At 32.1% G+C, this 14,321-nt stretch overlaps 1 protein-coding gene across 1 annotated transcript; it reads left to right on the top strand.

Annotated features, from left to right (window-relative positions):
* The first annotated feature begins 5,739 nt into the window (after positions 1-5,739).
* On the top strand, positions 5,740-11,958 carry LOC115997390 (laccase-6). Its single transcript, XM_031236935.1, has 6 exons — positions 5,740-5,881; positions 6,382-6,533; positions 6,834-7,078; positions 8,480-8,608; positions 9,859-10,803; positions 11,565-11,958. The coding sequence occupies exons 1-6, from the start codon at positions 5,747-5,749 to the stop codon at positions 11,693-11,695; spliced, it is 1,737 nt and encodes a 578-aa protein (XP_031092795.1). The 5' UTR covers positions 5,740-5,746; the 3' UTR covers positions 11,696-11,958.
* The last annotated feature ends 2,363 nt before the right edge of the window (positions 11,959-14,321 follow it).

Genomic DNA, 14,321 nt, shown 5'->3' with positions numbered 1-14,321 from the left:
GTTAATAAAACAAGTAGAAAACAACTCGTTAGCATAAATGCCAAGTATAAACCACTCCACCCTGTAAAATAGTTTATACACATATAGATTGAAAAATAAGTAGATTTGATACACATAAGCACATTATGCATCATCAAGTAGCATATAGAATCATAGATATATAATAGTAGATAACATACTTAATGCAGAGGTATATATATATATATATATATATATATACACACGTTTATAAGGTAATTAATTCATGCTCACATGCTTATGAATGTAAGTAGAAAAAGAGTTTAATACTTGAGTGAAGAAGAATTTAATGACTTGAAAAGACTAGTAAATCGTAATAAAATCATTTTTACCACCAAGGTAAGTAAAAAATATTCTTATATCATAATAGCATTTCCAACATAATAAATATCAAAAGTAAAGTACGGCTTGTAGTCAAAGTATAAGTAAACTTTCACAAAACTTCCTTTTGGGGATCAACAAACAAAAATAAAAATTTTTATAATAATATGGGAGTAATATTTTCGTCATAGCCATCATCATCATAATCATAGATGAAGGGAGGACGAGGTCACCACCATGTGTATGACCCCTACGGGGACTGTATCCCGAAGTCTTCCCCCCTTATCTCATCATATCTCATCAATCACATGTGGAATCAGGACCGCTACCTTAAGTGTGCACACCCCTTAACTGGGATTCCAAGCCCAACGAGTAATATCTCAATCCCTAAAGTAAACCCAGGATTTTTCTACAAAGCCACTTGTCATATAATCCGAAAATTTTCTACCGAATTTCATATCATCATATCATTTCATCATCTCTCCCGAAAGGATCAACCATCTAGTCGGGTCCTCCCAAATTATATAGTTTTCTTAGATCCCTTATAAAATAGTGGTGGTATAATCTTTATAGACTTTTCTTCATAATAGTTTCGAAAATAGTGAATAAGTATCATATATAACTTTATATATGCATGTATATCAAAAATAGGGTATAGATATAGATTAAAAAGAGTTAATATGCAATAATGTGAAAGAATGCATTTATTTATTTATATGGGCTTTCAAAATAGATAAGTAATCATTTATATACAATATAGGTTGGTTTGGTAAATGTAGATGTATACATGCGGTTGCAGATAAATGAACAACATTAGCTCTATAAACATTCCTATTCATCATGCTTTAACATTCTACTTTAATAAAAAAAAAAAATAGGATATCCATCATTCACTTCTCCTCTCATAAACCGCATAATTCATCTCTTAATCTCATTTTCACAACAAATAGGAATATCAATCTTTATTTTAGAAAAATAGGCGTATACAGTTAACACATTTCATTTCAAAAAAACAAATCAGATCAAACACGTAGTGACCGGACCCAATAGGCAAGGGGGAAAGCCCCGAACCAACTGAGCCCATGGTACCCCGCGAGATCGGCAGCAGGACAGCCAAGCCCGCCGCTAAGACCCCGTGGGGCTGTAGCCATGTGTGGAAAGACATAAAGCCCTGCCACACTTGGCCTGCCACTACACGCAAGGCGTGCCCGCAGGCTCTTGCGGCCTGTAGGTGCCCTGCCCCTTTTCGCAGGGCTTGCTCGCAGGCCCCTGAGGCTTGTGGATACCCCCATGAGACTGGCAGAGAAGAGGTAATAGCCTCTTTTCGCCTCGTCTTCCCCATTCTCCACTTGCAAATATCCATTTTCATACCTTTACACACCTCCAATACCTCAACAACAACATTAAATATTAAAGCATCAACCCCACATCAAAATAAACACAAAACACATCACATTCATCATATATGAACCATAAACTAACGAATGCAGCATATCATCATACAATACAAATTTCATAGAGGTAAATACTAGGTTTGGGAGTCATGGGGTATACCTCAAAGCTAGCCTCAACCTCAAAAGTCTTTCATTGCTAATCCTCAAGTTAGATCTTCCCTTTCACCACTTCATTAAGACCCCAAAACCAAACAAACCAAGAAATACCAACAATAACATCAAACACATGCACATATAATACATACTCAGGGAATAAGAGAGAGAAGATGATGGTGAGGAAAATGCAGAGATGAAGAGGAAGATATTATCTTACAATGTTTTGCCTCCTAGCTAGCTTAGTATTTCTCCTGGAGAGTAGAAATGAGAAATGATGGAGTGTGGAGGGGTTGGGAGGTAATGAATGGAATAGTGCATATTTATACCTAAGGCACAAAGTCCCTAGGTCTTGAACCAATAAGACGAATGGCAAAATGAGAATTTATGCTTAGCTCTTGGGTTGGGATTTTATGATCCAAGTTGAGTCAAATATAGATAATGTAGCAATGTATTAAGTGTAGAATCAAGATAGGTTCTTATTTTGAAATAAAACTTGGCTATCAAGTTCACAGGTTCGTCTCAGATAGACTTTTGGGTTAAAGTTTTGATTCATAAATATTTTATTCAAATAGGACTTTTGAAACCAAAAATTATATAAGTGTTTAGTAATAAAGGGTTTAAAATACTTTATCTATAAGCTCATTAGGCAAAATGACATATCTATTTTGAATAATTGAGATTAATCCCATTACAAATTAAATCGTCAAGATTAGATCATCAAATATGTTGTCTTCACTTATCCTTTTCTATGGTTTGCTCCATTTACATGGGTAGGAATTGAACCCCGATCTCATGCTTAAGGGATGAGGTGTTGAACCACCACACGAACCATGTTGGTTAATTACAACACCTTTTACAATGACACAAGGACCTCTCATTATTATTCAGGAGGTTATTCTTTGCAAAGTTTAAGAATTTTCTAACCCCGTCTTCGTATTTCTTACTAATTCGAGGAGCATTCATCCAACTTTTATCGATCACAAGTCAATTTAAATTAATATTAACCCTAACTAAACTTAAGTGAACACTAATTCAACAAATTTCTATATTAATAATAAACAAAAATAATTTAAAACATAAACCACGGTGTGGCTAATCACCAGATGTACAAGAAAAAGTCGAAAACATAAATAAACATAGACCACGGTGTTGCCAATCACCGGATGCACAAGGGAAAGTCGAAAGTTTGTAGGAAAATAAATAGAAAAATATATTACCTCACTAAAGAGTTGTCCATGTCGATAAACAAACCTCGAATCTAACTTTCCCACTTATAAGTTTTATTTATAAATTAATATACTAAATGGATATTAATTAATATCAATCCTAGCTATTTCAAATAATATCAAAATAATTTACAATTTAATAAAATACTAAAACACCTTAAATTTAACAATAATATTTAAAATAATCTTAATTAAAGTTGTTAATATATTTAAAATTTTAATCATATTTAAAGTTGAGTTCGAACTTGTATTTTGTATTAGAAGAAATGAGTAGCATTATGTTACTCTTAATCATATTATCATATTCTAACATATTACAATATTAGTGGTAGAATTTTAAAGACACCTAATGTATTACAAATTCTATTATGAAAGGAGAATTTATTGCTTTCCCATCTTTGTTATTCTATATATTTTCCTAATCCTCTCTATCTTTTTTCTTATTTCTTTTAAGGTGGTAACTATATAGCATTGATAGAGAAAAATCACAAATTATTTTATACGCACGAATATATAAATATATTTAGCTAACATTATAGGCTATATTAAATTAAGTCTTAAAATTTGAAATAAATTTAAAATAATTCAAAAAATAAAAACAAAAATTTCTAAAATAAATAATAATTCTTAAAATTCAAAATATAATCCTAAAATTCGAAATATAATCATAAAATTCGAAATATAACCCTAAAATTCGAAATATAATTCTAAAATTCGAAATATAATCTTAAAATTTGAATTTTATAAAAAAATGATTAAAAATATAATTAAAAATGATTTACAAATTTTTTTATTACCGTGGTGGCGTTGGGGAGACGACGGCGAGGTGTGGCGACGACGGTGGTGAGACAGCGGCAACGAAGAAGAACGACATCAATGGTGCAATCTGGGCCTGGAAAGAAGAGCAAAAAATTGAAGAAGGGAGAAGAAATTAAAGGCTTTGGTCTTGGACGATCTGAATAGTCTATATATACAGAGATACGACGTTGGTTGTTTGAATTTTTTGTTTGTTTGTTTGTTTTTTTTTAAAGTATAAATTAAGGATCCAATTGAGTATTGCGAAATAGTTCGAGATAACATTTAACCCTTATTTAATATTTATTTAAGTTTATTCTTTGAAAATTAAATTAGATAACACTAAAACTAAGTTATACAGTTACTTTCTCTCTACATATTATTGGAGTCTATATATATGATATTCAATAATCAATACATACCCATTACCGAAAGAGAAGTTCTCAAGAAAAATAATCTTATATGAGTACAATTAGCCTATTGGATAAAGTGAAGGAGAGAGACCCTCGACTATATATAACACAATACATATATATCCGTTTCTTTTGGAGTACCATTATTTATTTAAGTATTTATCAAGTATAATATTTGTAATTAAGTTATATTTTTTTATTTTTTCAAAAATAATATAATGAATGTGTGAATGTGTGATGGTCATCTCTATAGACTAGTGCCAGGAAAACGCTTAAACGCATGAGTGCATACATTACATTTTTGGGTCAAAATACATGATTTTCAAAGAAAATGTTCATAATAAAATAAACAGACATTTACGTTATTAATCAAGTTATGATTGAATATAATAGTGAGTTCCAAATCAAGTTATAGTTTTAGTTCTTTACTCTTTCTAAAATAATTGAAAAAACACGGATAAAAGTGTAACATTATGCTGCACTAAACTTGAAAATTTTTAACATGAGGATAGAAAATAGAAATGCAATTTAAAACTTGAGATTTACAAACATACATACATATACTAAATAATTATGGGAAAATGACACTTATAATAATCTCGCAATTAATTATAATAAAAGTATAAATTCAGTCCTTCAATTATTTGTAATGAAGATTTTAGTCATTTATTTATTATCATTAGTACAAAATTAGTCATTTGCGTCTGAAGTTGGAGACAATTTGTGTCTGGAGTAGCTCAGACGCATATGCCACAGACTGACAGACGCAGATTGGTTGAACAATAATATTCTGCGTCTGAAGTAAAATCAAAGTGACATATTATTTAATCTTTGAGGGATCAAATTAGCCACTTTATTAAGTACATATTGGTGGTAAAAATAGTCTCCGAGGGACCGAATTCGCCACTTCAACAATAATTGACAGACTAAATCTACACTTCAAAAAAATGAAGGACTAAATTTACAATTTGGTCATATCTAAGAGACTAAAAATGTCATTTTTTTTTCAACAATTAGATACAAAAATTACTATTTAGTAATAACTTATAGACTGAAATGTAATTCAATTCTTATAAAAAGAGGGATAGAAAAAAAGAGAGATAGAAATTAAGAAGAAGAAGAAAAAGAGTTGAAACACATTCCCCACCACCACACAGAAGAATCAACACTCCCCAAACAAGTTATTATTACCTCATGTTAGACGAATCATGAAAGATGAAAAAAACACTATACACCTCTCTTCTTTTATAAAATAATATAATCCCAAAATTAATGTTTTTCATTAAGAAATGAAGAAGAAAATATAATGACATGCTATTGCTCTCTCTATATTAAAACGCATAGTCTCCTCTTCACCAATTTCTCTTGTGACTCTTCCCCTCTACTTCAATTCCCCCACCCCTCATTCCTTTCTAATTACCATATGGAAAAATTGTTCTTCACTTTATGCCTTCACTTATTGCTAAACTTTCTATTGTTTTCTTGTAATAACGTAAATGTCATGGGTTTTATTCAACGTTGGCCAGCTGGGAGATCGACAAGGTTTTATGATTTTAAGGTTTGTTGTTTTTCTTTCTTTGATGCATTTTCTTTTTTCAAATTGCAATGATATTATCATATTTATTTTACAATAATCTTTCATTTGTACTAAACTATGATTATCTATTTATCTATACTTGTCGCACTTCACATCATATATTAATCTGATCATCATCTTTTGAAGTTTACCAAGTAACGTACAATTAAAAAAAATCTACATAATAAATAGTTTAGAACATTCACAAAGATTAAACAATCAACTCTCATACCATTTGATGAGAGATATTGAAGCAAAGTCAATAGACTTATACGCTTATCAACTCTTTTATGTTGTGCTTAGAGAAAATGGGGTTGGAATGGTTGGAGCCATTGCTCTTCTCCTACTGCTCTCTAGACACACATTTGCTAATGTGGCAATTTGGGTGGTCTCTAATGCAACTTTGGTCTCTATATATACACTAATTATACCAATTATTGGTTTGTTTATAGCTAATTAATGGGACTATTGTATTCTTTTAGGTTCAAACAAAGAGGATTACAAAGCTTTGTAGCGTTAAAGACATTGTGACGATTAACAAAATGTACCCCGGACCAGTTGTTTATGCTCAGGAAGACGATCAAGTTATTGTTAGAGTCACAAATGATTCACCATACAATGTCACAATACACTGGTATTAGTAGTAGTATATTTTTTTTATTTATATACTTGGCTAAACATTTATCATTATCAACAGTTTGTTCTTCAAAATTTAGACATAAGTTATTTAAAAGGAATATAAGTAGTATAATATTTTTCATTTCTATCTTTAAAACTATTAATTCATATAAAATGAGAAAAATGATGTGATATGATATTAATGAGCTCAAAAAAATGGCACGGGATGATGCATAGGTTGGACCTAAGTTGAATTTGATCAATTTTTGTTGTTATTGTTGTATGTTAATTAACATGAGTGTAATTATATTTTTAGGCACGGAATTCGACAAAAACTTTCATGTTGGTTTGATGGACCTTCCTACATAACGCAATGCCCTATTCAAGCAGGACACACATTTACGTATAAATTTACACTCGTACAACAAAAGGGAACATTTTTCTGGCACGCTCATGTTTCGTGGCTTCGTGCCACCGTCCATGGTGCCATTATCGTGTATCCTAAACCAGGTGTTCCTTACCCTTTTCCATACCCTTACGAGGAGCATACCATTATTTTAGGTATGTACTCCCATTGTTTGTCATTCTAACGCATTTATATGGAGTGTTTGGTAATAGTTGTTAGTTGATTGAGTTAGTGGGTTTGATTAGCTGCTAGCGTTACTTGATTGTAGAAAGATAGTTGGTAAATTAGTTGTTAGCTGATAGCTGATTACATACAAAATGACATTCTCAAAAAGCTGATTGAAAAAACTACTTTGAGCAACTATTTGAATTTTAGGCCTTGTTTGGTAAATGGCTGTTGGCTGATTGAGTTGGTTGTTTGGGTTAGAAGGCATGATTTGTTGATAACATTGGCTGATTGTAGAAAGTTGTTTGATAAATTAGCTGTTAGCTGATAGCTGTTTGGTATAATTTCTTTTCTCAAAAAGCTAATTGAAAAGGCTGCTTTGAGTAGCCTTTTGAATTTTAGCATTTTGGAGTTACAAAAAGCTTATTATTTACCAACTAATAGTGGTCAAATAAGCCAAAATTGGCTGATAGGCTGATTATTTACCAAACAGGGCCTTAGTGTTTTGGAACAATAAGCTGTTACAAAAAGCTAATTAATCAAATACTCATATTGATTATTTAACCAAGTCAAACAGTTAATAGTGTTTAAACAAATTAAAATTTACTTATAAACTAACTATTTTACTAAACATAACCTTATTTTAAATATTATTAATTTTCTAAAACTATGCTATCCAAGCTACTTCTTGATATATATGCTAGCATGAGGCAGTAGAGGGGTTGACAACGTTGACATATATTTTACATAAATGATAGGCTGGATGACAGATACCTTTTTCATTATTATAAGGCAAAAGTATTAAATTAATGGTTCCTACTCCATATTTGTTATGTCATCTTGGTTAATTTTTGTCATTTTGTTTCCACAAATTTATTTCAACAAGATAGACATATCATATCTTGTTGTACTCTATAATTGATTCACATTTGGGAAAAAAAAAAAAAAAAAGAAAGAAAGAAAGAGAGAGATGTAAATTTATGATTTTAAGGGGTAAAAAAATAAAACTGAACTAGTTGAATATTTCATAAGTGTGGCAACTCGATAATTGATTTAATTTGTTCGTATTTAATTGGAGACACACTATTAAATTGTTAACATGTATTAATAATTTGATTTTATGTGTATGTGTGTGAGAGAGAGACGGTCTCACGATTCTCAATATGTGAGATGGATCGAATCTTTATTTTAATGATGTCAAAGATACAATCCATTAATTAAAGATTCCAACCTTCTCATGGATTGAGACTCATGAAATGATCTCACACAAATGTTACTTATTTGCCATTAATATAATCTAATTAATTACTATAGAGATCTTAATTTGAAAACCATCCAACATATTCCTAGTCATGCATATTTATATAGTTGGCTAATACATACATATACAGGAGAATATTGGTTGCAAGATGCAACACAACTTGAGAATGCCGTTTTAGCCAGTGGGGGAGGGCCGCCACCCGCCGATTCATTCACTATCAACGGCCACCCTGGCCCCAACTATAATTGCTCTACTAATGGTAAATTTCACGTTATCTTTTTTATTTTTTATTTTCTGCAATTCTAAAGGTTTTTTACAAGGTTACTACTCGGGTTAGATCATGTGACCACCCGTTTAGAATGATAATAGAGGTGTCATCACAGTATATAGTTGTTGGCATTTTCATGTTATCATCCTTGCACTATATACACAGTACACTAATAATCATATACGAGTCCAAAAAGAGTGAGCGAGTAAGTGCAACATAATTATCATATTATAAAGGTCACAGTTTTCATTTTTACTAATAATTTTTTGATCGAACAAAGATGTGACATTATTTTTAAAATTACACTTCATGTGTAGGGATATCAATAGGTTGGGGGTGAGTCAGGAAGGGCTAAATCCATCACCCAACTTATATTATAATTTCTCCACCCACCCCACTCCCAACCTGCATTAGGTGGCTGGACTTTTTCAAAATCAACCCCCACTCCGCGTGTAGGTGTCCACTACGATTACCAATCACATATTATTTTATTAATTTTTAAAAAAAAATTAAACTACTTATACATAATAAAATAATACAAATTTAATTTGCTAGTTATATTAAAACATAAAATAATAAAAAAATTCAAATATAATAACTGAAATATTAATTTTTTTTTTAGAAAAACTAATTAGTTTAGAAATAAAATTAGTAAAAAGTTATTACAAATTGTAGAAACTTATATAATTTTTTTTTGTGAAAAGTAGAAACTTTTATAATTAACTACACAATAGTGCTTTTATTATTATTATTAGAGATCGGGTCCGATGGGATTCTAAGAGAGTTTTGTACATAAAATCTGAATTCAACTCGAAACACAATGAATATAATTTTTTAAGACCCAAGCCTCCCTAGCTCGACTCACTACTGCACCTACTTTCACCCCAAAAAAATTTAATCCATACATGATGAATTTGAATGGATATCTATAAAGGGAATTGAATTGGGAAAATACTACTTGTACTCTCAAATTTCACTCTAAACTTTTACTCGTCTCACAAAATGTTGATGTTGGACATTTTTCTTGAGACCCACCTAATAAAGATAACTAATCATTCATTATTAAGAGAGTAAAAGTGAAGGTGTAAAGCAGAACTCTTGAAATTGACATCCTTATTCACTTGGCATTATAAATATATATATATATATATATATATATATAGCATCACTCCTTGAATCTTTGCCAATGATCAACTTATTGATTTAGTAAACATAATAATGTTGCTTTCCACTGCTTGCAGATGTGTATGCAATAGACGTGGTCCCTGGGAAAACGTACATGCTAAGGCTAATCAATGCAGCCGTGAACCAAGAACACTTCTTCGGGATAGCCAATCACAACTTGACAATTGTCGAAGCCGATGCGGAATACACAAAGCCCTTCACCACGGGCCGGGTCATGCTCGGGCCGGGCCAGACCCTCAACCTCCTCGTAACCGCTAACCAGCCCATCGGCAAATACTCCATGGCCATGGGACCTTACCAATCCGCTAAAAACATCACCTTCCAAACCATAACCTCCGTCGCATATTTCACCTACCTCGGCGCCCTCCCGAGCGTCTTGGCGTGGCCGGCGCCTCTGCCGCCGTTCAACGACAGTCTCGCCGTGAAAACCGTCATGGACGGGCTGAAAAGCCCGAACCCGCCGCCCAATATGCCCAAACAAATCGATCAGAATATGTTCATTACTATTGGCCTAAATGTTCAGAGGTGCCAGTCGAGAAACCCAGAGCAGAACTGCCGAGGATTCAATGGGGGTGTTATGTCGGCGTCCATGAACAACGTGAGTTTCGTGAAGCCTAAGGTTTCCCTGTTGGAAGCTTACTATAGGAAAATTAATGGGCAGTTTACAGAAGACTTTCCCGGGTCACCTCTGGGGTTTTATGATTTTGTGAATGGGGCACCTAATAACCCTCCAAATGATACAAGTGCGGTGAAGGGAACAAGGACATATGTCCTAGAATATGGGTCCAGGGTTCAGATTATTCTCCAGGATACTGGCACTGTGTCTACTGAAAACCACCCAATTCATTTCCATGGCTACAGCTTCTATGTTGTAGGGTATGGGTCTGGGAACTATGACCCTGAAAATGTGAGTTTTAACTTGGTAGATCCTCCATACATGAACACAATTGGAGTTCCGGTGGGTGGCTGGGCTGCCATCAGATTCACAGCTGACAATCCAGGTAATTAAACTATATACATCTATATAATCTATGCACATATAGCCACCACTCAATTGGGCAGGATTACCATAACCCGGTCCGTAAGGACAGCCCAGGTGGTAAGAGTGCTCTACCTACAACCAAGAGGTTGGAGGTTCGATCCTCAAACCCTTGGGTTTGAGCCGGTCAGCTATAGGTAACCTAGGCTGGTTTACCTCCACATAGTTGTGTAGACCATGAATATAAAAGTACATTATTTTTGTACTAAAGGTACATTATTTCATAGTATATATGGAATAATGTACCTTCAGTATAAAAATAATGTAACCTAAAATAATGTACTTTTAGTATAATAAAAATGTACCTTATATTCATGGTCCACATAGCTCTGTGGACCATGGTCCATGCAATAATGATTGATCATATAATATGTAAACCGATGGAACACATGCTCCAATTTGGTGCGTTGCTTGGAGCCCATCAAAAGTAACGGGCTAGCATGAATGTTGCTTGTTGAAGCTTGTCAAAAGTAACGAGCTGGCATGGTTCAAATGCATGTGCTCCATCTCAACTAAAAACCGATTACTTTTCATGAACTCCAAACAACACGTGGACTGTACTATATTTTTTTTTAAGGTGTCGTCGTACCCATGATCTTTGGTACTGTGTTAGCTCTGATATCAAAAATTTAAACTGACAATTGGATTTCATATTTATGTTTATATATTATATGATCAATAAATATAATCCACCTCTAAGGATGATATTTTACATGCATGCAGGGGCATGGTTCATGCACTGTCATCTAGACGTACACTTATCATGGGGTTTGGGTGTGGTTATTATTGTGAAAAATGGTGAAGGCCAACTTGAGAGTCTTCCTCATCCTCCGGCTGACATGCCTAGATGCTAGCAATCTATACAATGATGGATCATAATTAGAGGATTGCTTCTAAGGGATCAAAACCTCTTCTGCAGGGGCAACATCATAACACTGTTGTGCACAGAAACAACTTTTTATTTAAGAAAAAAAAAAAGTTATACAGACCCCAAATTTTTATTCTGTGGATCCAAACTCGTTAATTTGAACTACCTATTCTTGAAAAGAAAAAAAAAATATTGCTTTTAATTCTTGACATATCAGGAAGTTCGATCCTTAGAGTGAAAAGTAAGAGCCTTTTATAGTAAAGACCTTTAATTTATTTAATAATTCATTAATCCATATTGTTTGCTTTGTACTTCCGACAATCATCATAACAACAGTTTATTGGTTGAAGTTCATAACTGCAGACTGCTTATGTCGTCAACAATATATATATATATATATATATATATATATATATATATATATTGAATATTACTAACTCCATTAGAATGGAGTATCTATTCATAACTACTTTCTCAACTTATTGAAGCACAAAAGTCAGTATTGACTCCACTGAAGCTCCCACCACCTCCTGTATAAAGGGAAGGGTTTGATGCCACTGGATCACAAGGTCCTTGGCTCATCAACAATATATATAATTTATTTAAAGTCTAGATAAAAATGTTAGATGCAAGAATACTAGATAACTACTCCCTCTGTCCCATTTTACCTGTCCTATTTACTATTCATTGGTCAAACCAACTATTTCTTTTTTAGTTATTTTCTTTAGTAATTTTTAATTATTTTTAAATTTAAATTTTTGTGTTTAATAGTACTTTTAATGTAGTTTCTAAATATATAAATTTTATATATTAATGCTAAATTTAATATTATGAAAAATTGGATTAAAAATTACTCCAGTCAAGCATAGTTAAACGAACCAGACAATCATTTTGGGACGGAAGTAGTAGTATAAACGAAACTGTAAAATGTGTAAAGTGCATATATGTATCTATATTTTACGAGCACTGCTGCCCACACCTCCAAATTTTATCTTTCCTAATCTCTCCTCCTAGCATAACACTTTTTCATGAGATTGTTTAACTTTGATAACAAGTTAGTGGAGCCAATCAATTCAAGGAATTTCATAAGTCATGTCAAAATTAAAGGAATTTTAAAGGAAAATTTTGGAGGGGGACAAAGGATTTTCTATATTTTAATTTATAAAAAAAATGTCAAATAGGTTTAGTAAATTTATTGCTTCTGTATAATTGAGTCACTAAACTTTAAAATGTGCAACTAAATGATTAAACAAGTAAAATATGTGCAATTAAGATAATTAACACTTTTTCCTTTAATTTGACACTTAAATTGCATTAAAAGAAATCATAAAATGTCTCAATTGCACACATTTTACTTCTTTGATGATTTGATTGTACATTTTTTAAGTTCAGTGACTCAATTACACAAAAGTGATAAACTTTTGTGAACTATTTGATACTTATTCCTTTAATTTAATTACTATTTTGTAATAATTAAAGGCCTTTACATGTGTAAAATACAATTGAATTCAATTTCCGGATTACAACTGTGTTGACATGTAGCATGATGCAATTCTTATACAATGGACCAAGTTGCGCCTTGTATTATTGATCCTGGTTGAAAAATTTATATGTTTGCACCTAATATATTATGCCCGTCTTCAATTAATAAATTATGTGCATGTAAATAAATTAAAAGCACATAATTTGTTAACTACAGACCCATAATAGGTTAATTACAAACACATAATATGTTAACTGCATATTATGTGCCTACAAATAGCATATTATTTATATGTATGTGGTTAATTAACATATTATCTGTGTATAATTAACATATTATGTTATACTAACAAATTAACGACTATGATTAATCATAAAGGCATCAAACAATTCGCCTAATTAGCATGTCAAATCTCCAAAATAACGCTTAAAGCACAAATGCGTTCGACCAAAAACCCTCTCTCCCCTCTAAATGGGGACAATGTCAGACTTTTAATTTCCTCCCATTCTTACACCTATTCATTCTAATTCACACCAGTAGCCCATGCACAGCACCGGCTGTGCAAATACACATGTTAACGCAAGAGTATTTTATAAATATTGCAAGATTGAAAGTTTACAATAATTATAAAATTGGCGCCGTTTTTATTTTTACTAAAATCCTCAACCATTGATGGGTAGCTATGATCAGTCATCACTTGTTACATGAAGACCTTATTTCTCCTTTAAATCACCTCAAATTAGAGTTGTCAATACATGAAGACCAAAAAAGTCCGCTTCTTGGTAAGACTCAGTTTTACTAGCCCAAATCGCCCATCCCATGACCCGCGGGCTAGCCGGGCCCCCGCCACACCACACCACCTCTATTTTTTATTCTTAACTCTTGTTGTTAGTTTGTTACTTTCTTAAGTTTTACCATTTGTACACTCTAAAAATAATTAAAATAACTTGTTACATAACTAATATAAGACATAGTTATCAAACATTAGAGATTACATAATACATCACTCTATATATATATATATATATATATATATATATATATATATATATATATATATATATATATATATATATATATATATATATATATATATATATATATATATATATATATATATATATATATA

The sequence above is a fragment of the Ipomoea triloba genome, chromosome 11 (assembly GCF_003576645.1).
Source record: "Ipomoea triloba cultivar NCNSP0323 chromosome 11, ASM357664v1".
Lineage (NCBI taxonomy): Eukaryota > Viridiplantae > Streptophyta > Magnoliopsida > Solanales > Convolvulaceae > Ipomoea > Ipomoea triloba.
This window is presented reverse-complemented; position numbering and strand designations above follow the sequence as displayed.

Excerpts from the sequence above, each read along its gene's own strand:
- LOC115997390 (XM_031236935.1), top strand. The coding sequence starts at position 5,747 with ATGGAAAAATTGTTCTTCACTTTATGCCTTCACTTATTGCTAAACTTT. Across the intron at positions 5,882-6,381 it reads CAAGGTTTTATGATTTTAAG|GTTCAAACAAAGAGGATTAC; the intron begins GTTTGTTGTTTT and ends GTATTCTTTTAG. Across the intron at positions 6,534-6,833 it reads TACAATGTCACAATACACTG|GCACGGAATTCGACAAAAAC; the intron begins GTATTAGTAGTA and ends TTATATTTTTAG.